The following is a 25,271-nucleotide window of genomic DNA, read 5'->3' on the forward strand; positions in this document are numbered from 1 at the left end:
ACCAAGGCCTCTCTACAGAACACAATCAAGGTAACACAAGATTGGACTCTTGTGTTTGTCACTGATTGTGGGTATTAATTCAAATCTTCCAAATCCGTTGGGTTCTTGGTCATGTTTTGGGTTTTCATTCCAAGCAATAGCATTGTAATATTTTGGAGAATGTGAACGGCGGATTTGATTGGAGAATTGCGCAAAAGTGCTTGATTTTTAATTTTCTATGGGTCTGAGTTTAACGCAAGTCTAACTTACAATCTCTTGGGAGCTTTTTCGACTCTTCGTCAAACACCTGGTGTGCAAAAGCAAAGACCAAAAGCCAACCATGCCAAGTAGAAAGAAAGCTTCAAAAAACGATATAGAAATCTCAAAAGCAAGCTTCCTTCCTCCTCAAGAGCAAGAGTACGTGAGCTTTTCTCTTATGGGTTTATTTATTTATTTTTTTTGGGTTGTCAACAATATTAGTATTTTTGTTTTGAATGAATTTTATGACGTTTTGTTGGGGTTGATATATATAGTTGCTACGAAGGGGAACGTCTCGCTTGTCTACTCAAATCTATGCATAGGTGAAACTTCAATCCGTTATCGATTATTTTTTATTGGTGGTGTTTGATTTGACTTGTTAATGGAATCATATTCTCATGTCGATGCTGCAATATACACTTTCATGATTTTGTTGCATTCTAAAAGTTGCCAATTGGGTTTGACTCTTAACGCTGTTCTGACTAGTTAGCCTGTGCAAAATGTATGTGAGTTATGGCTGACTAACTTATTGGACTTGTTACTTTGTCATTGAGTTGTGAACTCAGATTCTCATTCGCTGAATTTTTAATAATGTGATTGTAATGTTGAACAGGGAGATAGAGTCAGCGAGACTCTTGGATAGAAACTCCTTGCCTGAAAAAATATGGTTAAAGGTTTTCTTTCTTTTATGTTTTTGGTTTGGTGTTTCTTGATATGATGATTGTTTTAAATTGAAGAAATCTTATGCGTGTCGGGTTCTCTCTTTTTAGCAACAATTCTCTATTGGGGTCAATGATGTCACTCGCGTCCTTGAACGCATGGCGCCAAGTGCTCAAGTGGGAAGCTCTCCTCAACGGCCCTCTTCAATCAGGAACAATTGTAAAGTGCCTTTAGTTCAGCTTCAAGTAAGTCGCCTCATTGTTATGTTGTATTTTTCTGTGAGATAATTTTTTCAATTGAACTGAGAAACCTGCTGTCATAACAACTTATTCTCACTCTTGTGCTCGTTACATAAATCTCATATTTTGCTATTTCATTTGCCAATGCATGTTACTGTGACTGAACAATATGCTCCATATCAAATTAGGTGGCGGTCAAAATTGCTTTTATTTGATATACTGTCCGCTGAAGTGAATGTAATTCTCTTATTGAGTGTTTATACAATGGTCCTGCAAAGACTATTATGTGAGTAGATATTCAAGTATTGTCGTGTGAGTAGATATTCAAGAATTGTCCTTTTTCTTTGCTAAGGTATTCAATTATTGTCTTGTTTAACATTTAATATGGAGTGGGCAATCACAGTGTACAATGTTCTAACTAAGGCACATTGTTGGTCGAAACTTATTTCCAAAGTTGTCATTGCTAAATTAATTTTCCTGCAGATTTTTTGATAATTAGCTTCCGATGAGAACTTAGTAATAGATAATTGTTGTTTCAATTCACACTTGCAAATGTGAAATGTTTCACACAATGTCCACATTCTCACACCAAATATCTATATTTTACACATGATTTGAAAGAATGTGGATATGATGTTAAAGATTGTGGACACTGTTGGATGTGAAAAAATCAAAGCCCCTTAGTAATAAGGTAGTAAGGATGCCAAACAAGTTCATGGATATACGTGACTATAATAAAAGAAAAAGGTTAAATAATGGACAAGTGAACAATATTCATTTTCAACTTATTGGTGACTGAATCTTGATGCATATATTATTAGGATTTATTGCCATTTTTATCCTGTTCTTAGTTCACCAAACTCAGCACTTTTTTTTTTTTTTGGGTCCAAAAAGTACAATATTTCTCTTTTTGAGTTTGTAGGCTGTACTGTTAGCTTCTGATTGCAACCCGCGGTGGCTGACAAAGCATCTGCCAAGCTTGGCCTCATCAAGGAGGGTCCCACTTATCTTTGTCAAAGATATGAAGGGAGGTTCTTTAAGGTTAGGCGAACTTGTTAAGCTCAAAACTGCAATCGCTATTGGAGTAAAGGTATGGATGTCACTAGATAGAGGATAAATATTTTCTTTTCTTATTATATACCTGACTCTTATCAAAATTATATACTTTGCTTATATCTAATTAAATACAGGCTAAAGGAAATGCCATTAATCAAATTTTTGAGAAAATTCTTCATGGTGATGAAGTAAGCCAGACAGACAGACATGATTCAACTAATATGAAGATTGAAGCCACGGCAGAAAGAGAGTTGTTAGTCAAGAATTAGCTATTTCAAACAAACTGGCTCATTTTCATGGCAGTACAAACCTATAGCTTGAATTTTTTCCTTTGAAGATGCCGAAGAATCTTCACAATGATGAGTGTCTACATACCTCAAGGACTTAAAGACCTCTGAGGACTTCTTTTTTTTTTTTTTACCAGTTTTTGGGTTGTTTTTTTACCAGTTTTTGGGTTGTTTTTTTACCAGTTCTTGGGTTGTAATTATCTTTTGATTAGATCTTAGGGATGTAATTAAAGTTCTTGCATATCATTAGATATTCAACAAATGCTTTACAAGGTTAAAAGATTAGTGGATGTCACTGTTCGAGTTTAGATATAGATCCACCAATGAGACAACAATGTGGGTTCAAAATTTTCAGACATGCAATTTGGCAAGTGTTTTTGTGCGGAATTTATGTATGGAATGTTGATCTCCATGATATTATGCCTTAATACTCTCTCTCTCTATCTCTGGTAGCAAGGTAGGAAGATGGTTAAAATACCACATAAATGAGTATTTTGTTGTATTAAGCTCTAGATTCTGACTATAAATGACACAAGCCCAAAATAGAAAGAATTTCATTCAGGCGTCCTCAGAATATTTTGGATAGCAGTTAGCATATGGATATCTCATCTTCTTTTTCTAAAGGGAGGAGTTATATTTCATAGATGTTGAAAAAGCATTACATTGGGCTGAAGTTGATTCACCAGTATTGGGTATTTTAACCATATGTCTTGCATACTCTGTTAAATTATGCGATACCTGATTTTCATTATAACCAATTCTAACAGAACTAATTCTGATCCGTGCCATTTCTCCTTCACCTCCTCTATTAGGCAGCCAATCTTGGACGGGTGCGTTGCCTGTTACTGCAATGCCGAGATGATTGAGCTAGCATCCCCTTCAAAAATCACACCTTGTATCCCATTTCTAGAGCAAACTCCATTGTTCTCCTTGCTGCGTAGATCTCAGCTTCTTCCCCATCAGATATTGCTTGGCTCTTAGAATTTAGCAATGAGAGCAAGTTTCTTTGCTCATTTGTATGATGTTAACCATTCCTAATGTACACGGCTCCTTAAAAACTGCTCCATCAAAGTTTATTTTGTATAATTTGTCCATGTATGTTTGTTACCCTTTGATGTTTTTGTCTTTATTATCCTTGATGTGCTCATTTTCATTCTTAAAATGTGTGGTCTCACACAAGTGATGCCTATAAATTGTGAAATGAATGATACAGATATTTAATATATAAAATAATTATTGACGCTGAACATCACAGGAGCTTCCTTAACATGTTACCTACTTTTTAATTTCTATCTCAAACATAGCAATAAAAAAAAACAAAAAAAAAAAACGATAAAATATATAGTTGGTCTCAAAATTTTAGAATAAAGCAATTTTAATTCTGGAAGTTTAAAATGATCACTTTTGGTCCTTTAGGTGACATGACCAAAAAAATCATCATTTGGCTAGACAAATTAGGAACTAAAAGCCACCATATAATATAAGTTTGCCAAGGTCTAAAAGTGATCTCTTTTAAATCTGTTTGGTGGGGACTAAAATCGTTAAATTAGGAATCCATAGTAGATTTTGAGGGGGAAAAATAATAAAAAGTGAAAGTAAAAATGTAATTGTAAGGACACAATTCAATTTCTCAATCTATGAATGAAAGGAAATGGGCTTGAAGGGTCTTTTTTACAATAAATTTGTAGATGATGGGTTTAGAATCTAGATTTTAAGGATGGTTTTAGATAACAAGGAAAAGAACGGGCTTCGGGCCCAATGGCACGAAATAAAGAGTTATTTGCAAGAGTATAACTGAAAGCTTCTCCTCGGACACAATCCGAGGATAGTTTATAATGATATTTTTCTAATGTTAGATACAAATATCGATTTATCATATACTATTGACCTTCTACTTCACTGAAAAAGCCCCCCCTTTCTTCGTAGGTCTTCCCCTTTATTTATACTTCCTCCTCTTCTCTTCATCATCTTCCACCTCATAGTTGTAACGCTGGCTTTGGATACTTGTTCCATCAATTCTTTCCCAAAGTCCTCTGGGGTTAGGGACCAAGTTCCGAACCTCATGCTCAGGTCTCATCTTCCCCCTCTCTGCAGTTATTTATATCAATCACAGAGCTTTTAATGCATGGGCGGTGGTAGTAGCTTTTCCTTAGATATTCCACCGCTCTTCCTATTGTCCTCCACGTATGTCGTGTCTTCTCGTAGTCATAGGATTTCTTATAGCATAGTCCTCAGACTCCAAACCTCTCTTCTTATGACCTCGGCTTAACAATCCGAGGACAAATCTACTCCTCGGACGTAATTGGTCACTCGTTTATCATATCTTTACTTGACATTTCTTTATTAGATACACTCAGATACTCCAAGATCATTTGATGTCCTCGGATTTGGGTTTCTAACCCAAAAGACTTCGTTGGGCCATCCTTGGTAAATTACTGGGCTCAATGCCCCTACAGTAATATATTATATATAGCAGATGTTCCGCAATAATTTGTTCGAATAAAAATTGTTGCTATATTTGTTATGTTTTATCAACCTTCTGTCAATCTCCTTCTTCTCTTTAGAAAAGTCAACTGTTGCAGTCTTTCTCTTTTGGCAACTGGCAAGTACGGAGCAGATTGACATTTTGGGTATGGTTGGATAAGCTGTTTTAAGAGCATCCACAGCAGTAGAGCTAAAAATTTAGCTTTTTAACTCTACAAAAAATTACTTTATCTATTTTACCTACACACTTTACAAAACATGTTGCAGCAATAGATCTATTTTAACTTTTAACATAATAAAATAATATAAACCTCACAATAAAATAATATATCAACTACAATAAAATAATATACCCACTATAATAAAATAATATATTCATTACAATAAACAACAATCACAACCAACCGCAACCGTTATCACTACCACTACCGCCGCCACCACCGACTCTTCCACCGCCACCGCAATCGCTACCGCCGCCACCACCGATTCTTCCACCACCGTCGCCGCCACCTCTTCCATCGCCACCGACTCTTCCACCGCACAACAAATTCCTGCAAACAAAAAAATCCCAATACATTTCAATTACATTCTGTCCATTGATGGATGGACTGAATCAAAAGCCAAAAAAAAAATGTAAAGTTCCCTCTGAACACAAAAAATTCCCCAATTCCTGCAAACAGAAAAATCCCAATATATTCCAATATAAATACATTCTGTCCATTCATGGATGAACTGAATCAAAAGCCACAAAAAAAATACAAAGTTCCCTGCACACAGAAAAGTTTCAAACTGCCAATAACAACAATTGTACTTCCAAATCTCCAATTATACTTCTATCTCTAGTCTCTACAACAAACTAAACCAAGGTTCTACCTTGTATTAACCATAATCTTCACCTCATTCTCCATCACCACCATCACCGTAGTCGATTATCACTATCTAAACTAAACTCATAACACACTCATCTTTACTGTATTTGTCAAAACCCTGTTCAAAAGCTCACAATCAAAACCATATCACCATTAAAAACTAGAAAATCAGAAATGGGATTAACCACCATCAATCTCAACCCATCATGCACCACCTCACAACACAAACAAGATGAACAGAAAAAAAAATTATTGCATCTAAAATAATAAACTGAAAGAACAACTGACCTGAAGTGAAAGGGTTGAGCTGATCGGCGGTGGGTCTGAGCTGACCGGCGGTGAAAGGGTTGATCGGCGATGGGTCTCAGCTGAGAGGGTCGGTGACGATGTGGGTTTGAGAGCTTGGGACGAAATGGGTCTGAGGCTGAGAGGGTTGATCAGCGGTGGGTCTCAGCTAGTGGGTCGGTGACGGTGGGTCTCGGCAGCGGTGAGCTTGAGAGAGTGAGCTTGAGTGAGTTGAAAAAGAAGAGATGAGAGTTAAGAGCTTCAGTGGTGAAGAGATGAGAGTGACTGAGAGAGAGAGAGAGAGAGAGAGAGAGAGAGAGAGGCGTGAATAAAACAATGAACACAAATAATCAGTTTAAATTATTTTAATCGGGAGCTGAATAAAAAACTAATTTTTTTTTTTTTTTTTGCTTTGAGCTACAGTGCTCATGTATTGATACATGAGCACGCACTGTAGCAGTTAAGCAAAAAAATTTTACCTATACTTCCACTACTGCAAGGGTATTTTTTGTGTTTTGGTGGAGCTAAAATAGCTATATAGCTATTTAGCTCCATTGCTGCAAGTACTCTAAAAAGTGTATTTTTAAAAAATATTATTTTTAAAACGTGTGTTTTGAAAACACTATTTATCAAATCACACTTATTCGTTTGGTAAAATTACGAAAAAGTGTGGTTTCTATAAATTGAACATTTGGATAAAATTGGTGTAAAATGTACGTGGTAGGTGTAATTTACCAAAATGAACATAACTATGTTGATAAGACTCCTTTCTTATCTTGTAACTTATAAGACATATAATAATAGATTTTTTTTTTTTTTTTAAGGTTACTGATTGGTTATAAAATAAGAAAAAGTTTTCATAAAAATTAAAAAAATTATAAAAAAAGGAAAAAAAAAAAAAGAAAAAGAAAAGAAAAGGACACCCACTTTAATGTTTTATTTTTTTTTTATATATATATATATATTTATATATATATATATATATATATATATATATATATTTATATATATATATATATATATATTGTGCAAAAGAATCAATCCCCTAGACTCCTACCACAATTTTTGCCAATATACATCTTCTACAGGCACTACTTTTCTACTTGCTTGTCTTCCATTTCTCATCCCTATAGCGCGGCCACCCATTAATCTTCTCTGGCTCCAATTTTTACCCATGCCCATAAGATTCTAGTCAAGCAAAACATTGAGGACAACTAATCCTTGCAATGAAAACGCAGCAACAAGCTAAAAAGTGAACAACTGGAGGCAGACAGGAGATAGATAGAGGCAATTGGGCAAAAGCACAGAGGAGATCGATAGTGTCAAGGCAACAAATGTTTCTCAAGTATTTTGGTCATTATGCAATTTTGTGAGGATATTTTAAGAATTTCACACTTAAAAAGGAACTTTGATAGTAAATCCATAATTGCGTTTTCATCCGTGTTTTTGAAAAAGCTTGAGCTCATTGTGTTTTGAAAACTCAGTTTTTAGCAATTCTGAAAATGTGATTTCTTTATCAACGCAATGCCAAACATTTTAACTTCTAGCAATTTCTTTATAAACGCTCATTTTGATTACCAAAACGCTTATCCAAACGGACTCTTCATTCCAACTTGCAAGATTTTTTAGGTAACAATCTATGTCTTCTTTGTTATTAATATCAGTGCAGTATCATGTATCTAATCATCATCATCATCAATTTCATGTTCGCTTCCATCGATTTCGCCTTGATAATTTGAGAAGTTTCCTTTAGGAAATAGTTGGGTTGTTAACTCTAGAATTTGAATATGGAATCTTTTCAATTTTCATTTTTTTTTAATAGCTCTCTCTCTCTTTTCAAGAATATTGGTGTTTTTAAACATGCTGTAGTTCAGGAATGGTTGGGGTTTAACTTTAACCATTATCCAATCTATAAAATACCCGATCTGTAATAAGATTTCTGGCAAAAGCGTAGCCTTGATTTTCCAGTCTTACCCAGTTAATCTTTTAAACAAACTGGTCAATCAAGATTCAAAGACACCAAGTTGTTCTTGGGATGGAGAAAGCTGTTGGAATTGAGTGAAGTTATTATTTACTATTCTGTGTAAATAGCTGCACAGTTGTCTTATAGGCCCTTAACCTAGCTAGAGTTGTATAAAGGTAAGGTAAATATAAGTACAGGTGTGGTACAAGCGCAACAAGGTATTGAATGTAGGGGTGACAATTTGTGTTTGTGGGTCATATGCATGTTGTGTTGAGGTAGGCATCGTTGGAGTCGTGTCAAGGTCGAGAAATTCAAATACATGGGTTGACACGAACATGATTCATTTAATAATCATGTCAAAAACCCCTCATTCCTAACATAACCCTTTTATTATGTGGCCAACATGATCCATGTACCATGTTTAATAAACAAATTGTGTTAGGTTGACACATACATGATTCAATTCAAGTCGTTTAATAAATATGTTATTTTGGGGTTGACATAAAGACAACCTCTTTTACCTTTTTAATAAATATGACCCAAAAAATTGAAATGGTTAACATAATTTTATATTTTATAAGTACATAAATTATAATAATTGTAAATAAATAAATTCCATGCAAATTCATATTTCATAATAACATTGATTAAAGTACAATTAGCAGACCAATTCTATTTCTTTGATGGAATGAGTTAAGATTTCTTGTAAAATATAACTATTTTTTGATTACAAGGGGGGCAGTGCTTAGCAATGAATTAATTTATAGTTGTACGTCATGTAAGCAAGTCATTATATAAATCCTGTACTCGGCAAGGGTGTGAGAATTAACTAATTATAAGTCATACAGTCAGCCAATTATTGGAAGCCCAATTTTCTATTCTTTTTTTAATTAACAAAGACTATTAACCCTTTAAAAAATATTAACTTTATCCCTTTAGTAATTAAAAAAAAAAAATTACTAGCATAAGGTTTGTTGAAGGTAAGAAGAGAGGGAGGACGGGTTTGGAAGTGGGGGAAGGATGGGGTGAGATTATTGGAGGGTATCATGTAGGTTGTCATACACAAAAACATCATGGGAAGACAAGCCTAGCTGGGATACAAACCATATCAGAAATTCTGCTTTTATTTAAGTTTCTAGCATGAAAATCTGGTTATGCATTTTCCATGAGTAGTTGAGGTTCCATGTCTGGTATTTCTTTAGAATTTTCCAACTAGCTATACTGTTAACCCAAATTGTTAGGAATAAGAATTGCAGCAATGACTGTTACCTAAGTAAGTCTTATATGTTGAAGGTAGGAATTGACGTAGGATCGTTAGGAATTCAGCACTAAATTAGATTACTTGATGTGATCTTGAAGGGTTTTGAATAGGATTTGATATTTAAGGGTTTAGGTAATAAAAATATTGGATCTTTAATATATTTGATGGTTATTTTGGTATTAAAATGGTGAATAGAATGATAAATAAACAAAGATAAATGCTAGGCTATCTCACCTAGGTTTTCCTAAGCAATCGCATTGAAGTAAGAGAAGGCAATTGCCCTCAAAGTTTAAAAATAAGCTATTGGAATTTTATCAAAACCAATCTCACTCTAAATGCCATTGACCACAATAAAGCCTTTATATAGGCAATCGCTAAACTCCTTCCCAAGAAAGCTTTCCATCATCCAAAACATCCCCAATTAATGATTGAGCACTAGAACCAGCTTTCCCTTGCCTCTTATAAGTCTTGAAAGGGGGCTGCCATTTATGTTCCCCATTAGGAATGTTTATCCTTCTTTTTAGTGGAGCTGAAGGTTTGAGGGAAACTGCTCTTGAGTCTTGGGTGCCTTAAACTTTACAGGGTGATCCATTAGATAACTCCTCTATCTCTTTAGTGGCATTTCCTTGAAAATTTCTACATAAGGCATTTAACTTGCAAGCATATTTTTGGAAATAAGATTAGGTTGTATAAGAAGCATAAAAATTCATAAGCTCTGTTGCTGTCAAATATTGAGCCTGTAATAAGGTTATAGCTTTTAAGTATAACTTCAATATGTTATAGCTTATTTGATTTTATTTTTATTTTTATACATGATCATAAATTTGTGATTGTTCCTTCCTTTCTTCCTCTTCTCTCTTTTCTCTTCCTCATTTCACTTAATACAGTGACCATGGATATAGTTGGGAGTCTTGGGACTGTCATTGGGGTTGTTAATTCATCATGGGAAACCCTTGCCACACAGTTCTCCTATTTGAGAAATGTTCGGAAACACCAAGAGTCACTTCATTTCAATGTGGAAAAACTAAATGGTCGAGCAAATGACATCAAAATGGAGATGAATATGGGATTAACATACTTGAGTAAGAAGCTAAAAGGTGAGGTAGAGTTGTGGCTCAAACTTGTGGAAAAGGTAAACAATGAAGTGGATAGCTTAGAAAATGAAATCAACACTACAAGAAGGTGCATGAATGGTGTTTCTCCTAATTTCTATTCAAGATATAAAATAGGAAAACACCTTTTACAAAAGATTAAAGAGGTGACTGAGCTTCAAGAAAAGGGAGTGTTTCCAAATGGTTTATTTATTGATTTATTGCCAGATATAGGAAAGTTTATGCCAGCAACACAGTTAATCGGTAAAACAATACAAAGGGATATTTTGCATGAGATTTCGAAGTGTCTGATGGATGTCAACATCAATCAGATAGGTGTCTATGGTATGGGTGGAGTTGGGAAGACAACCATTACGATGCATATATATAATCAACTCAATGAAGCTCAAATATTTGATAATGTTATTTGGGTGACCGCATCAAAAACTTTTGAGTTGGAGATATTGCAAATTGAAATAGGGAAAGCAGTAAACCTGGATCTATACAAGGTGTTTTCATTCAGTAATAATTTCATCAGGAGATCAACCATATTATTTGAGCATTTGTTGAGAATGAAAAATTTTGTTCTCATCATAGAATTTATGGAGTAAGTTTACCTTAGAAGAGGTGGGGATCCCACAGCCAAATAAAGATAATGGTTGTAAGTTAATACTCATTACTCGACTCATGGAAGTCTGTCGGGGCATGGAAACACAAAGAGAAATCAAGGTGGGCATGCTTTGTGAGGAGGAAGCCTGGAATTTGTTCACTGATAAAGCTGGAATAGATAACTTTCTTTCTCCTGAAATAGAATCCTCTGCCAAGCTAATTATTAAAGAATGTGGTGGTTTGCCTCTTGCAATCATCACTGTGGGAGAGCCATGAGGAAAACCAATGATGCAAGAGTTTGGAAGAATGCACTGGAAGAATTGAAAAGCTCAAGAGCTGAAATTGAAGGCATGGAGGAAGATGTTTTTGCACGTCTGAAATTTAGTTATAACCACTTAAAAAATGACAGGGTCCGGGCTTGCTTTTTGTACTGTGCATTATATCCTGAGAATTATAAAATTGGTGTTGAGGAGCTGATTGAGTACTGGATGGCAGAAGGTTTCATAGATGAAGTGTGGGATAGGAGCATGAGAACAACAAAGGCCATGCATTTCTTAAGGAACTCAAAGATGCTTGCCTGCTGGAGGTTATTGGAACTGGGTGTGTAAGAATGCATGATTTGGTGAGGGATTTAGCAATCAGAATCACAAAGGAGAGTCCTCGGTTCATGGTCAAAGCTGGTGTTGGATTGAAAACATTGCCAAGGACGTGGATGGAAAATGTAGAGTGGGTCTCTCTAATGGAAAACTACATTAAAATTCTTCCAGATCATCCCAATAGCACAAATTTATACACTCTGCTTGTGATACAGAGGAAGAAAGGAAGCAGAAAAAAAGTCGAAAGAGTCGGGTTTTGTTTTGTGATTTTTTTAGTCGAATTTTTTTTTTTAATATTGTGAATCAGAATTTTTGTATTTTTTATATAAAATCAAAATTTTTTTTATTTTTTATTTAAGGTCCGATAGGCATATATTAACCCATTCATTTTTAGAAAAAAAATTTTGAGAATTGAAAAAACTGCCTAAATTTTCTCAATTTTAGAGGAAAAATTTTCAAAAATAATAAATTATTATGTACCTTTAGAGCACACATTAACAAAATTCTTTTATTTTAAATAATGCTACGTGGAATAAATAATACCCAACAACGTGATAGCCAATTAGTCATTCAAGGCCTGTGAATATGCTATGCCTAAATGGAATCCCATGGGCTTTGACTCCCTTGGACACTAGAACCCCTTTCTTTAACTTCCCGTGAGAAAACCAATTGACTTTCTCAGTCCTCCTCCACCTCTGCCTCAGCCACACAGCCCACACTCACCAAGGCCCAAACAAACGACACTACACCATAAGTTGCACAAGAAGTCCAACCCCACAAAGCCACAATACAGCTACACCCACCAAGGCCTCTCTACAGAACACAATCAAGGGAACAAGATTGGACTCTTGTATTTATGGGTATCAACTATCAACTCAAATCTTCCAAATCGGTTGGGTTCTTTGTCAGTATTGATTGGAGCATTGGGCAAACCAAAAGTGCTTGATTTTTAGTTCTCTTGGTCTTGGGAGCTTTTTTCGACTTTTCGTCAAGCACCTGGTGTGCAAAAGCAAAGACCGAAGGCCAACCATGCCAAGTAGAAAGAAAGCTTCAAAAAACGATATGGAAATCTCAAAAGCAAACTTCTTACCTTTTCTCAAGAGCAAGAGTACGTGACCTTTTTTCTCATGGGTTTACTTTTTTTTTTTTGGGTTGTCAACAATATTAGTATTTTTGTTTTGAATGAATTTTATGACTTTTTGTTGGGGTTGATAATGATATGTATAGTTGCTACGAAGGGGAACGTCACGCTTGTCTTCTCAAATCTATGCATAGGTGAAACTTCAATCAGTAATCGATTATTTTTTGTTGGTGGTGCTTGATTTGACTTGTTAATGGAATTATATTCTCATGCTGATGCTGCAATATACACTTTCCTGATTTTGTTACATTCTAAAAGTTGCCAATTGGGTGTGACTCTTAATGATGTTCTGACTAGTTAGGGTGTGCAAAATGTATGTGAGTTATGGCTGACTAACTTATTGGACTTGTTACTTTGTCATTGAGTTGTGAACTCAGATTCTCATTCGCTGAATTTTTAATAATGTGATTGTAATGTTAAACAGGGATATAGAGTCAGCGAGACTCTTGGATGTAAACTCCTTGCCTGAAAAAATATGGTTAAAGGTTTTCTTTCTTTTATGTTTTTGATTTGGTGTTTCCTGATATGATGATTGTTTTAAATTGAAGAAATCTTATGCATGTCGGTTTCTCTCTTTTTAGCAACAATTCTCTATTGGGGTCAATGATGTCACTCGCGTCCTTGAACGCATGGCGCCAAGTCCTCAAGTGGGAAGCTCTCCTCAACGGCCCTCTTCAATCGGGAACAATTGTAAAGCGCCTTTAGTTCAGCTTCAAGTAAGTCACCTCATTGTTATGTTGTATTTTTCTGTGAGATAATTTCTTCAATTGAACTGAGTCACCTGCTGTCATAACAACTTATTCTCACTCTCACGCTCGTTACATAAATCTCATATTTTGCTATTTCATTTGCCAATGCATGTTTCTGTTCCATAATTGACAAAAGAAGTTGATGGAGCACTAAGTTATCCTAGATCTTTCTCATGTTCTGAACTCCAGTTTCAAGTCATTAGATTTTATGAGTCCGTGGATGACAGATTTGGTAGTGTGGACTCTAGATTACTGTAACTGAACAATATGTGCCATATCAAATTAGGTGGCGGTCAAAATTGCTTTTGTTTGATACACTGTCCGCCGAAGTGAATGTAATTCTCTTATTGAGTGTTTGTACAATGGTCCTGCAAATACTATTATGTGAGTAGATATTCAAGCATTGTCATGTGAGTAGATATTCAAGTATTGTCCTTTTTCTTTGCTAAGGTATTCAATTGTTTTCTTGTTTAACATTTAATATGAAGTGGGCAATTGCAGTGTACAATGTTCTAACTAAGGCACATTGTTGGTCGAAACTTATTTCCAAAGTCGTCATTGCTAAATTTATTTTCCTGCGGATTTTTTGATTATTTTCTTTCAACAAGAACTTAGTAATGGATAATTGTTGTTTCACACTTGCGACTGTGGAATGTGTCCACATTCTCACACCAAATATCTACATTTTACACGATTTAAAAGAATGTGGATTTGATGTTAAAGAGTGTGGACACTGTTGGATGTGAAACAATCAAAGCCCCTTAGTAATAAGGTAGTAAGGTTGCCAAACAAGTTCATGGATATGTGTGATTATAACAAGAGAAAAAGGTTAAATAATGGACAAGTGAACAATATTCATTTTCAACTTATTGGTGGCTGAATCTTGATACATATATAATTAGGATTTATAACCATTTTATCCTCTTCTTAGTTCACCAAACTCAGCACTTTTTTTTTTTTGGGGTCCAAAAAGTACTATAATATTTCTCTTTTTGAGTTTGTAGGCTGTACTGTTAGCTTCTGATTGCAACCCCCGGTGGCTGACAAAGCATCTGCCAAGCTTGGCCTCATCAAGGAGGGTTCCGCTTATCTTTGTCAAAGATATGAAGGGAGGTTCTTTAAGGTTAGGCGAACTTGTTAAGCTCAAAACTGCAATCGCTATTGGAGTAAAGGTATGGATGTCACTAGATAGAGGATAAATATTTTCTTTTCTTATTATATACCTGATTCTTATCAAAATTATATACTTTGCTTATATCTAATTAAATACAGGCTAAAGGAAATGCCATTAATCAAATTTTTGAGAAAATTCTTCATGGTGATGAAGTAAGCCAGACAGACAGACATGATTCAACTAATATGAAGATTGAAGCCATGGCAGAAAGAGAGTTGTTAGTCAAGAATTAGCTATTTCAAACAAACTGGCTCATTTTCATGGCAGTACAAACCTATAGCTTGAATTTTTTCCTTTGAAGATGCTGAAGAATCTTCACAATGATGAGTGTCTTCACACCTCAAGGACTTAAAGACCTTTGAGGATTTCTTTTACCAGTTTTTGGGTTGTAATTATCTTTTGATTAGGTCTTAGGGATTTAATTAAAGTTCTTGCATATCACAAGATATTCAACAAATGCTTTACAAGCTTATAAGATACATGGATGTCATTGTTGGAGTTTAGATATAGATCCACCAACGAGAATGTGAGTTCAAAATTTTCAGACACGCAATTTGGCAAGCGTTTTTGTGAGGTGTTTATGTATGAAATGTTGATCTTCATGATATTATGCCTTAATACTCTCTCTCTATCTCTTGTAGCAAGGTAGGAAGATGGTTAAAATACCACATAAATGAGTTATTTGTTGTATTATGCTCTGGACTCTGACTATAAATGGCACAAAAACCCAAAATAGAAAGAATTTCATTGGTGCCCTCAGGATATTTTGGATGGCAGTTAGCATATGGATGTCTCATCTTGTTTTCTAAAGGGAGGAATTATATTTCATAGATGTTGAAAAAGCATTGCATTAGACCGAATTTGATTCACCAGTATTGGGTATTTCAACCATATGTCTTGCATACTTTGTTAAATTATGTGATGCTTGATTTTCATTATGACCAAGTCTAACAGAACTAGTTCTGATACGTGCCATTTCTCCTTCGCCTCCTCTATTAGGCAGCCAATCTTGGACGGGTGAATTGCCCGTTACCACAATGCCGAGAAGATTGAGCTAGCATCCCCTTCTAAAATCACACCTTGTATCCCATTTCCAGAGCAAACTCCATTGTTCTCCTTGCTGTGTAGATCTTAGCTTCTTCCCCATCAAATATTGCTTGGCTCTTAGAATTTAGCAATGCAAGCAAGTTTCTTTGCTCATTTGTTTGATGTTGACGATGCCTAATGTACACGGCTCCTTAAAAACTGCTCCATCAAAGTTTATTTTGTATAATCTGTCCGTATATGTTTGTTACCCTTTGATGTTTTGGTCTTCGTAATCTTTGATGCATGCATTTTCATTCTTACAACATGTGATCCCACACAAGTGATACTTACAAATTGTGAAAGGAATGATATATATATATCTGATATATAAAATAATTATTGACACTATACATCATAAGAGCTTCCTTATACATTTATCATGTTACCTACGGTTTAATTTCTATCTCATACATAGCAATAAAAAAAAAAAAAAAAATAGATGGTTGGTCTCAAAATTTTAGAATAAAGCAATTTTAATTTTTGAAGTTTAAAATGTTCACTTTTCCTCTTTTAGGTGACATGACTAGGCTAAAGTGGTTAAATACCATTGTTTTTGAAAAAATTTACAATCTACCACTATTTCTGAATTATATAGGTATCTATCACTATTTTGAAATTTGATTTTGCGAAAATCGAGTTTTTTATGTAAACTCTAGTACCATAAAAAAAATTGAAATTTTTTAATGTAACTTGAGTTAATGGAACTCGAGTTCCATGAATTCTAGTGCCATGAAAAACTCGATTTTTGCAAAATTGAGTTTTAAAAAGGTGGTAAATTGTTAAATATTTCGCAAACAGTGATAGATCCACAATAACAACCAGTAATATCCTACCACTTAGGATTTATTGTAAAAATGTTGTTGACATATCATTTTTCTTTTCTAAATAGTGGTATATGACTATTTTGGCCTACATGAACAAACTAAAATCATCATTTTGCTAGACAAATTAGGAACTAAAAGCGACAATATAATATAAGTTTGCTAAGGTCTAAAAGTAACCTCTTTTGTTTTTTTCCCCCAGGAAAAGTGACTTCTTTTAAATTTGTTTGGTGGGGAGTGGGGACTAAATCGTTACATTAAAAATTGTTACGCAATGACTTTGTTCCAGTAAAAATTGTTGCTATATTTATTATGTTTTATTAACCTTCTGTCTTATTATCTTTAGAAAAGTCGACTGCAGCTGTTTTTCTCTTCTGGCAACTGGCAAGTACGGAGCAGATTGGCATTTCATTCCAACTTGCAAGATTTAAGGTAACAGCCCTTAGTCCTTTGCCATGAATCAATCTATGTCTTCTTTGTTATTGATATCAGTGCGGTATCATGTATCTAATCATCATCCTCAATTTCATGTCCGCTTCCATCAATTTCGCCTTGATAATTTCAGAAGTTCCCTTTAGGAAATAGTTGGGTTGTTAACACAAGATCATTTGAATATAGAATCTTTTCAATTTTTCAATTTTTTATAGCTCTCTCTCTTTTCAATAATATTGCTGTTTTTAGACATTGCTGTAGTTCAAGAAATGTTGGGGTTTAACTTTAACCATTATCCAATCTATAAAATACCCGATCTGTAATAAGATTTCTGGCAAAAGCGTAGCCTTGATTTTCCAGTCTAACCCACTTAATCTTTTAAACAAACTGTTCAATCAAGATACAAAGACACCAAGTTGTTCTTGGGATGGAGAAAGCTGTTGGAATTGAGTGAAGTTACTATTTACTATTCTGTGTAAATAGCTGTACAGTTGTCTTATAGGCCCTTAACCTAGCTAGAGTTGTATAAAGTTAAGGTAAATATTAGAACAGGTGTGGTACAAGTACAACAAGGTAATGAACATAGGGGTGGCAATTTGTGTTTGTGGGTCATATGTATGTTGTGTTGAGGTAGGCATTGTTGGAGTTGTGTCAAGGTAGAGAGATTCAATTACATGGGTTGACAAGAACATGGTCCATTCAATAATCATGTCAAAAACCCCTTATTCCTAACATAATTCTTTTATTATGTGGCCAACATGATCCATGTACCATGCTTAACAAACAAATTGTGTTAGGTTGATGCATACATGATTCAATTCAAGTCGTTTAATAAATATGTTGTTTTGGGGTTGACATAAAGACAACCTATTTCACCTTTTTAATAAATATGACCCAAAAAATTGAAATGGTTAACATAATTTTATATTTTATAAGTACATAAATTATAATAATTGTAAATAAATAAATTCCATGCAAATTCATATTTCATAATAACATTGATTAAAGGTCAATTAGCAGACCAATTCTATTTCTTTGATGAAATGAGTTAAGATTTCTTGTAAAATATAACTATGTTTTTATTACAAGGAGGGCAGTGCTTAACAATGAATTAGTTTGTAGTTGTACGTCAGGTAAGCAAGTCATTATATAAATACTGTACTCGGCAAGGGTGTGTGAATTAACTAATCATAAGTCATACAGTCAGCCAATTATTGGAAGCGCAATTTTCTATTTGTAGAAAGTGTCACAATTATTGGAAGCACAATTTACTATTCATTAGGAATAAGAATTGCAGCAATGACTGTTACTTCAGTAAGTCTTAATGTTGAAGGTAGGAATTGAGGTAGGATCATTAGGAATTCAGCACTAAATTAGATTACTTGATGTGATCTTGAAGGGTTTTGAATAGGATTTGATATTTAAGGGTTTAGGTAATAAAAATATTGGATCTTTCACATATTTGATGGTTTTTTTGGTATTAAAATGGTGAATAGAATGATAAATAAACAAAGATAAATACTAGGCAATCTCACCTAGGTTTTCCTAAGCAATCATATTTAGGTAAGAGAAGGCAATTGCCCTCAAAGTTTAAAAATAAATTATTGGAATTTTATTAAAACCAATCTCTCTCTGAATGCCATTGACCACAATAAAGCCTTTATACATGCAATTAATGGTTGGGCACTAGAACCAGCTTTCCCTTGCCTCTTATAAGTCTTCAAAGGGGGCTGCCAGTTATGTTCCCCATTAGGAATGTTTATCCTTTTTTTTAGTGGAGCTGAAGGTTTGAGGAAAACTGCTCTTGAGATTTGGGTGCCTTAACAGGGTGATCCATTAGATAACTTTTCTATCTTTAGTGGCATTTACTTGAAAATTTCTACATAAGGCATTTAACTTGCTAGCATATTTTTGGAAATAAGATTAGGTTGTATAAGAAGCATAAAAATTCATAAGCTTTGTTGCTGTCAAATATTGAGCCTGTAATAAGGTTATAGCTTTTAAAAATAACTTCAATATGTTATAGCTTATTTGATTTTGTTTTATTTATACTTGATCATAAATTTTTGATTGTTCCTTCCTTTCTTCCTCTCTCTTTTCTCTACCTCATTTCACTTAATGCAGTGACCATGGATATAGTTGGGAGTCTTGGGACTGTCATTGGGGTTGTTAATTCATCATGGGAAACCCTTGCCACACAGTTCTCCTATATGAGAAATGTTCAGAAACACCAAGATTCACTTCATTTCAATATGGAAAAACTAAATGGTCGAGCAAATGACATCAAAATGGAGATGAATATGGGATTAACATACTTGAGTAAGAAGCTAAAAAGTGAGGTAGAGTTGTGGCTCAAACTTGTGGAAAAGGTAAACAATGAAGTGGATAGCTTAGAAAATGAAATCAACACTACAAGAAGGTGCATGAATGGTGCTTTTCCTAATTTCTATTCAAGATATAAAATAGGAAAACATCTTTTACAAAAGATTAAAGAGGTGACCGAGCTTCAAGAAAAGGGAGTGTTTCCAAATGGTTTATTTATTGATTTATGGCCAGATGTAGGAAAGTTTATGCCAGCAACACAGTTAATCGGTAAAACAATACAAAGGGATATTTTGCATGAGATTTGGGAGTGTCTGATGGATGTCAACATCAATAAGATAGGTGTCTATGGTATGGGTGGAGTTGGAAAGACAACCATTATGATGCATATAAATAATCTGCTCAATGAAGCTCAAATATTTGATAATGTTATTTGGGTGACCGCATCAAAAACTTTAGAGTTGGAGATATTGCAAATTGAAATAGGGAAAGCAGTAAACCTGGATCTATACCAGGAGTTCTCATTCAGTAATAATTTAATCAGGAGATCAACCATATTATTTGAGCATTTGTTGAGAATGAAAAAATTTATTCTAATCATAGATGATTTATGGAGTAAGTTTACCTTAGAAGAGGTGGGGATCCCACAGCCAAATAAAGAGAATGGTTGTAAGTTAATACTCATTACCCGACTCATGGAAGTCTGTCGGGGCATGGAAACACAAAGAGAAATCAAGGTGGGCATGCTTTCTAAGGATAAAGCCTGGAATTTGTTCACTGATAAAGCTGGAATAGATGACTTTCTTTCTCCTGAAATAGAATCCTCTGCAAAGCTGATTGTTAAAGAATGTGGTGGTTTGCCGCTTGCAATCATCACTGTGGGACGAGCCATGAGGAAGTCCAATGATGCAAGAGTTTGGAAGAATGCACTGGAAGAATTGAAAAGCTCAAGAGCTGAAATTGAAGGCATGGAGGAAGATGTTTTTGCACGTCTAAAATTTAGTTATAACCACTTAAAAAATGACAGGGTCCGGGCTTGCTTTTTGTACTGTGCATTATATCCTGAGAATAATAAAATTGATGTTGAGGAGCTGATTGAGTACTGGATGGCAGAAGGTTTCATAGATGAAGTGTGGGATAGGGAGCATGAGATCAACAAAGGCCATGCATTGCTTAAGGAACTCAAAGATGCTTGCCTGCTGGAGGTTATTGGAACTGGGTGTGTAAGAATGCATGATTTGGTGAGGGATTTAGCAATCAGAATCACAAAGGAGAGTCCTCGGTTCTTGGTCAAAGCTGGTGTTGGATTGAAAACATTGCCAAGGATGTGGATGGAAAATGTAGAGAGGGTCTCTCTAATGGAAAACTACATTAAAATTCTTCCAGATCATCCCAGTAGCACAAATTTATCTACTCTGCTCCTGCAACAGAACCCCCTAATGGAAAAAATCCCTGATTTATTCTTTCTGAACATGCAAAACCTTAGAGTTCTTGACTTGTCTAATTCTTCAATAAAGTCACTTCCAGATTCCCTTTCCTGTTTACAGAATCTGCGTGCAATCATGTTACGCCTTTGTGAGATTGAAGAATTACCTTCACTAGCGATGCTGAAAGAGCTGAGGGTGTTGGACCTTTCATATACCTTGATCAAAGAGTTGCCTAGTGGTATCAAAGGCTTGGTAAATCTCAGGCGTCTTGATCTTTCTTATACAGAAGAGCTTAATATGTTTCCTGCAGGGGTCATCCCAAACCTGTGCTGCCTAGAAAATCTATCAATGTTTGGAAGCAAATGGAGATGGTCCTTGAATTCACAAGGAAACGGAGGAGGAGCAGATTATGCAGAAATCAAAAACTCCTCACAACTATCTAATCTTGGTCTTTCCTTTGAGGATTCTTACAGCTTCAACAACTATGTGAGATCTAGACATTGGCAGGTGCTGAAAAGCTACCATATTGGTATAGGACTTCTATCAAGCCTTTTACCTATTTCCAAGGGAACTTACAGTGCAGAAGTTCAAGGCTGTAACCTCATCACCAATGGGAGTTCAATAGAGCTCCCAGACAATACTCAAGAGTTGGCATTGCAGGGTTGTGATGATATTGACATTCTTTCTAAACTGTCAAGCACATCAAAATTGGATGACCTAAAAGAGTGTTACATCTCCACTTGTAGTGGTTTAGAGTACATCATAATGGCAGATGAAAATTCCTTCCCAAGTCTAGAGAAATTGATCCTCTGGAAGCTACATAACTTAAAGGCAATTTGTCATGGAGCTGTGACAGACAGTGTATTTTCTAAGTTAAAAACCCTGCACATCCACAATTGTCACAGGCTTAAATACATACTCACATTTGATTTGTTATCATGCCTTCAAAATCTTGAAGAGGTTGAGGTATGGAATTGTCATTCAATAGAGGAAATCATTGAAGGGAAGGAAACCAGTGGGGTAAACAGCAATGCTTTTCCTCCTTTCATGATTCACAGGTTACGTCTCCTATACTTATCTTCTTTACCAGAATTGAAATCCATTTCCAAAAGGGTATTAATTTGTAATTCATTGGACTCCATTGATGTATGGGACTGTGAGAAGCTAAAGAAGCTTCCATTCTTAATGGACAACCCGCCTTCTTCCCTCACACACATCAGCGGAAGCAGAAAGTGGTGGGATGAGTTGTACTGGGATGAGCCTAGTTGTAAGAGTCTTTTACAACCTCTTTTCAAGGAAGATAAATAAAAAATAAAAATAAAAAAAAAGCAAAAAATACTGACTACCTAGGCACGGGGCAAGTCCTTCTGAATTGTTATGGACATTTCATCTGACAGTGAACTGCCACTTTTTTTTTTTTTTTTTGGAGAAGAATCCGCCACTTGATTGATGACTTCATCAGCATGAATTGAACATGTCCCACTTCAAATTTGGGAGTTCAGACATTCTGAGCCCAAAATTTGTGCTGACTCACAAGGTACTCCATTGTCAATATTTTTTTTATGAATATGCAACTTGCAAGAAGTTGCATTCACTGATAACTTGTGGTTGACTCGTGGCATCTGCAGCATTGTGAATATATCAAAATGCCTATGGCTTCCTACTTTCCAGGCAAAGTTAGGACAGTGCCTCTCTCAGCAAGAAACTTTTTAGTTCTCCCTTGTATCTCACTGAGACCAGCGTAGCCTGCTTGAGTAAGTGATGCTTCACCAGACTGCATTTATACCACTCAATAGGATGAGGGACCAAGTTGTGAGGACTGGATCATCTGGCTTCCCGTTACATATGCTTGAGGGAATCTTTGGAACAATCAACATTCTTGTGCTGCTTTTATTTAATGGAAGAAAGAGGCTACAAAGAGGATGGTGTCCTCCCCTCAGTCACTATCGTAAAGCATGTTAATTGAAATAGGAACCTTACTGATCTCTGGGACCACAGTTACAAAATTTAAGATCCAAATGCAAGCTGCATATGCAATTGAGGGTCACAGAGGTGAGAATAGTCATCCAAATTTCTTTACAATCAGAGCTTTCATATTTTGTTGGTAGGTGGCTCATTGGCTTGCTGCTTCACAAAAGGGAGAGAGGTCATGGTATGTTTCTTAGATTGGGATTAGGCTACTAATTTTTTGTGGATTATTTTGCTGCAGGGATGGCACAGATCTAAGGTTATGTAATGATACTAATGCCTCTTGAAATGTAGTGGTTTAAACTATAGCAGTTGAAATCATGGGATGGAGTTCTTTATCATCTTGGAGAAAAGTCCCTTCGGAAATACAGTCTTTAACGCAGACAGTATTTCGAAGCTGAAATTAAGCAGTGGTCTGTCAATCTTGTGCTTCCTTCAAAAACAGAAAAATAAGACGCGCCAGCTTAAATCAAGAAACTTTATGTAAAATGTTCCCTTGCTTTAATCTAGGGTTTTGGGTTATTTATTTACTTGTATTATGACCGGGTGATGCAAGTTTTAATCAAGAATCATTTAATATACGGTTTAATCAAGAATCAAATGTAAAGTATCCACCAATATTTATCAACAAACATCATTCATGGCTAATATATAGTACACTAGTCGTAGACACGCGCTATACGCTAAAAAATATGACATGATTATTTTTTATTGAATAATTATTGAATTAATATATTAGATTATATATTATTAAAAATTCAATGTGTTATTTGAAATTATATTTTAAATTTGAAATTTTTTGTAGTGTAACAAAATATATATATATTTTGTAGTTAGGTTTATATATAATGAGATATGTATGAAATCACAATGCAATAATTTTATTTATTTTTTTAAAATTGATAGTGTGAGAATTATTAAACCAAGTTGTAATTATGTATGCTTTGTCTATTACTATACATATGTATGCAATTTAACTTTTATAGATATATTTTTCTCAAAAACATAGATCCATGTCTCTTTCTTCCTCACAATTGAAACTAAGTGAAAAAGTAAATAAAAATAACTATTCAATAGATCATTATCAATAAACCATATATTGTAAAGTGAAAATATAAAATAAAATAAAATGCAAAAGGAAAAAGTTCCTTAAGTATCTATACATAAAAACATTAATGGCATAATGAGCTATAAAGTAAATTATATTTTATCTTATTCTTTTTTTGGCATTTTTAGTAAAGATGATCAATTAAGAAAAGTAAAAGTTTACCAAGAAAGTTCCAATTAACTAAAACTTTGATGGTGGAGATGCTAATTATTTGTAATAAAATTACCCAAAAAAAAAAAAAACAAATAGATTTGAGAAAAACATATAAGATTTCTAAAAGAAATTTTACCAAACACATGGGATTCAACAATACAAAATTACTATCCTGAATATTTTTTCACTGTTTTGATACTCTACAAATAAAAAAAACTTTATTCACTTTTTGTTACAGTATAGACTATAGGGCGATTACAAAATAACAAAAAATTAAGGAACTTATAGCAAAAGGCTTTCTATACAAAATTCCAGTAGAAGAGATAGGCCCTCCACTTTCTGCAAGACATAGGAGATTATGAAAGACCATACATCCTTTGCCTACCATTTTCTCTTTCTCAAATTCACATTACCAAAGACGTATATGAAGCTAAAAACATTGTGAATACATCTCTATTCAGTGGAAGTCCATTGGTAGGCACATTTAAATTCGTAGTCATGTATATTTTATTTTGATATAAACTCAAATTTCTATTAAAAAAAACTACATATTAACCCAAACCAAAATTCAACCAAAGATATAAGATTATAAGAGTGATTTGTGATATGAAATTTCAAAAATACAACACAAAAAAAATTAAATAAAAAAACCATCAACCTAAATTAGAGTTATAAGAAAGAATAAAAATAGAGAGAGAGAGAGAGAGAGAGAGAGAGAGAGAGAGAGCTCATAGTTTTTGTGTGGAAAAAATATGGATTAAATTGAATAAATGATATCAAATTTATACGAAATAAGATGGGGAGAAGAAGAGTTAAAATATAATAAAGAGAAAATGATGAAGAAAGTTTAACAGTAAAGTAAAGAGTAGTGAGGAGATAAAGAGGCAAAGAGGGAGGGAAAAGGTTGAAGGAAGAGAAGAAGAAGTTTTTTTTTTTTCCTTAGAATAAGAAGATGAAAAGTTTAAATATTTAATTGCTTGAAATTAGAAAGAAGAAAATAAAAAGTTGAAATCAATTTAGATTGTTGAATATAGTTAAACATTTGCAACTAATGAATACTAACGTTTGTAATAAATAGTAAACATGTGCATATATCCACTAAATGATAATAAATTATTTAATTTTTACAATTACTTAAAATTACCGCTCTCCCTTGGTGCAGTGGACATTCTACAAGTATAAATGCTTATGGGGTGGGTGGGTGGGTGGGGGAGGGCAAGGGTTGGGGTTCAAGTCTCCAGGAGGGAGCTTCA

At 34.5% G+C, this 25,271-nt stretch overlaps 3 protein-coding genes and 1 pseudogene across 7 annotated transcripts; all 4 read left to right on the forward strand.

Annotated features, from left to right (window-relative positions):
- The first annotated feature begins 255 nt into the window (after nucleotides 1-255).
- LOC142633685 (uncharacterized) lies at nucleotides 256-15,319 on the forward strand. Of its 2 annotated transcripts, XM_075807926.1 has the most exons (7): nucleotides 256-343; nucleotides 12,711-12,745; nucleotides 12,865-12,912; nucleotides 13,203-13,263; nucleotides 13,360-13,494; nucleotides 14,532-14,699; nucleotides 14,800-15,319. In XM_075807926.1, the coding sequence occupies exons 1-7, from the start codon at nucleotides 320-322 to the stop codon at nucleotides 14,932-14,934; spliced, it is 606 nt and encodes a 201-aa protein (XP_075664041.1). In that variant the 5' UTR covers nucleotides 256-319; the 3' UTR covers nucleotides 14,935-15,319. The 2 variants fall into 2 exon arrangements, with proteins under 2 accessions (XP_075664041.1, XP_075664042.1); XM_075807927.1 differs by lacking the exon at nucleotides 12,865-12,912 and having other exon boundaries at nucleotides 278-343.
- LOC142633684 (uncharacterized) lies at nucleotides 261-2,604 on the forward strand. 2 transcript variants are annotated; one of them, XM_075807924.1, is made up of 6 exons: nucleotides 261-396; nucleotides 513-560; nucleotides 851-911; nucleotides 1,008-1,142; nucleotides 2,059-2,226; nucleotides 2,327-2,604. In XM_075807924.1, exons 1-6 carry the CDS (start codon nucleotides 320-322, stop codon nucleotides 2,459-2,461), a joined length of 624 nt encoding a protein of 207 aa, XP_075664039.1. In that variant the 5' UTR covers nucleotides 261-319; the 3' UTR covers nucleotides 2,462-2,604. The 2 variants fall into 2 exon arrangements, with proteins under 2 accessions (XP_075664039.1, XP_075664040.1); XM_075807925.1 differs by lacking the exons at nucleotides 261-396; nucleotides 513-560 and adding an exon at nucleotides 614-739.
- On the forward strand, nucleotides 10,234-12,583 carry LOC142637051 (putative disease resistance protein At1g15890; annotated as a pseudogene).
- A 1,624-nt stretch (nucleotides 15,320-16,943) lies between the features above and the next one.
- On the forward strand, nucleotides 16,944-23,389 carry LOC142637421 (putative disease resistance protein At4g27220). Of its 3 annotated transcripts, none has more exons than XM_075811699.1 (4): nucleotides 16,944-17,040; nucleotides 19,165-22,326; nucleotides 22,418-22,841; nucleotides 22,999-23,389. In XM_075811699.1, exon 2 carries the CDS (start codon nucleotides 19,170-19,172, stop codon nucleotides 22,095-22,097), a length of 2,928 nt encoding a protein of 975 aa, XP_075667814.1. In that variant the 5' UTR covers nucleotides 16,944-17,040; nucleotides 19,165-19,169; the 3' UTR covers nucleotides 22,098-22,326; nucleotides 22,418-22,841; nucleotides 22,999-23,389. The 3 variants fall into 3 exon arrangements, with proteins under 3 accessions (XP_075667814.1, XP_075667815.1, XP_075667813.1); XM_075811700.1 differs by having other exon boundaries at nucleotides 19,165-22,056; nucleotides 22,222-22,326; nucleotides 22,418-23,389; XM_075811698.1 differs by having other exon boundaries at nucleotides 22,418-23,389.
- Nucleotides 23,390-25,271: the final 1,882 nt, after the last annotated feature.

The sequence above is a fragment of the Castanea sativa genome, chromosome 5 (assembly GCF_040712315.1).
Source record: "Castanea sativa cultivar Marrone di Chiusa Pesio chromosome 5, ASM4071231v1".
Lineage (NCBI taxonomy): Eukaryota > Viridiplantae > Streptophyta > Magnoliopsida > Fagales > Fagaceae > Castanea > Castanea sativa.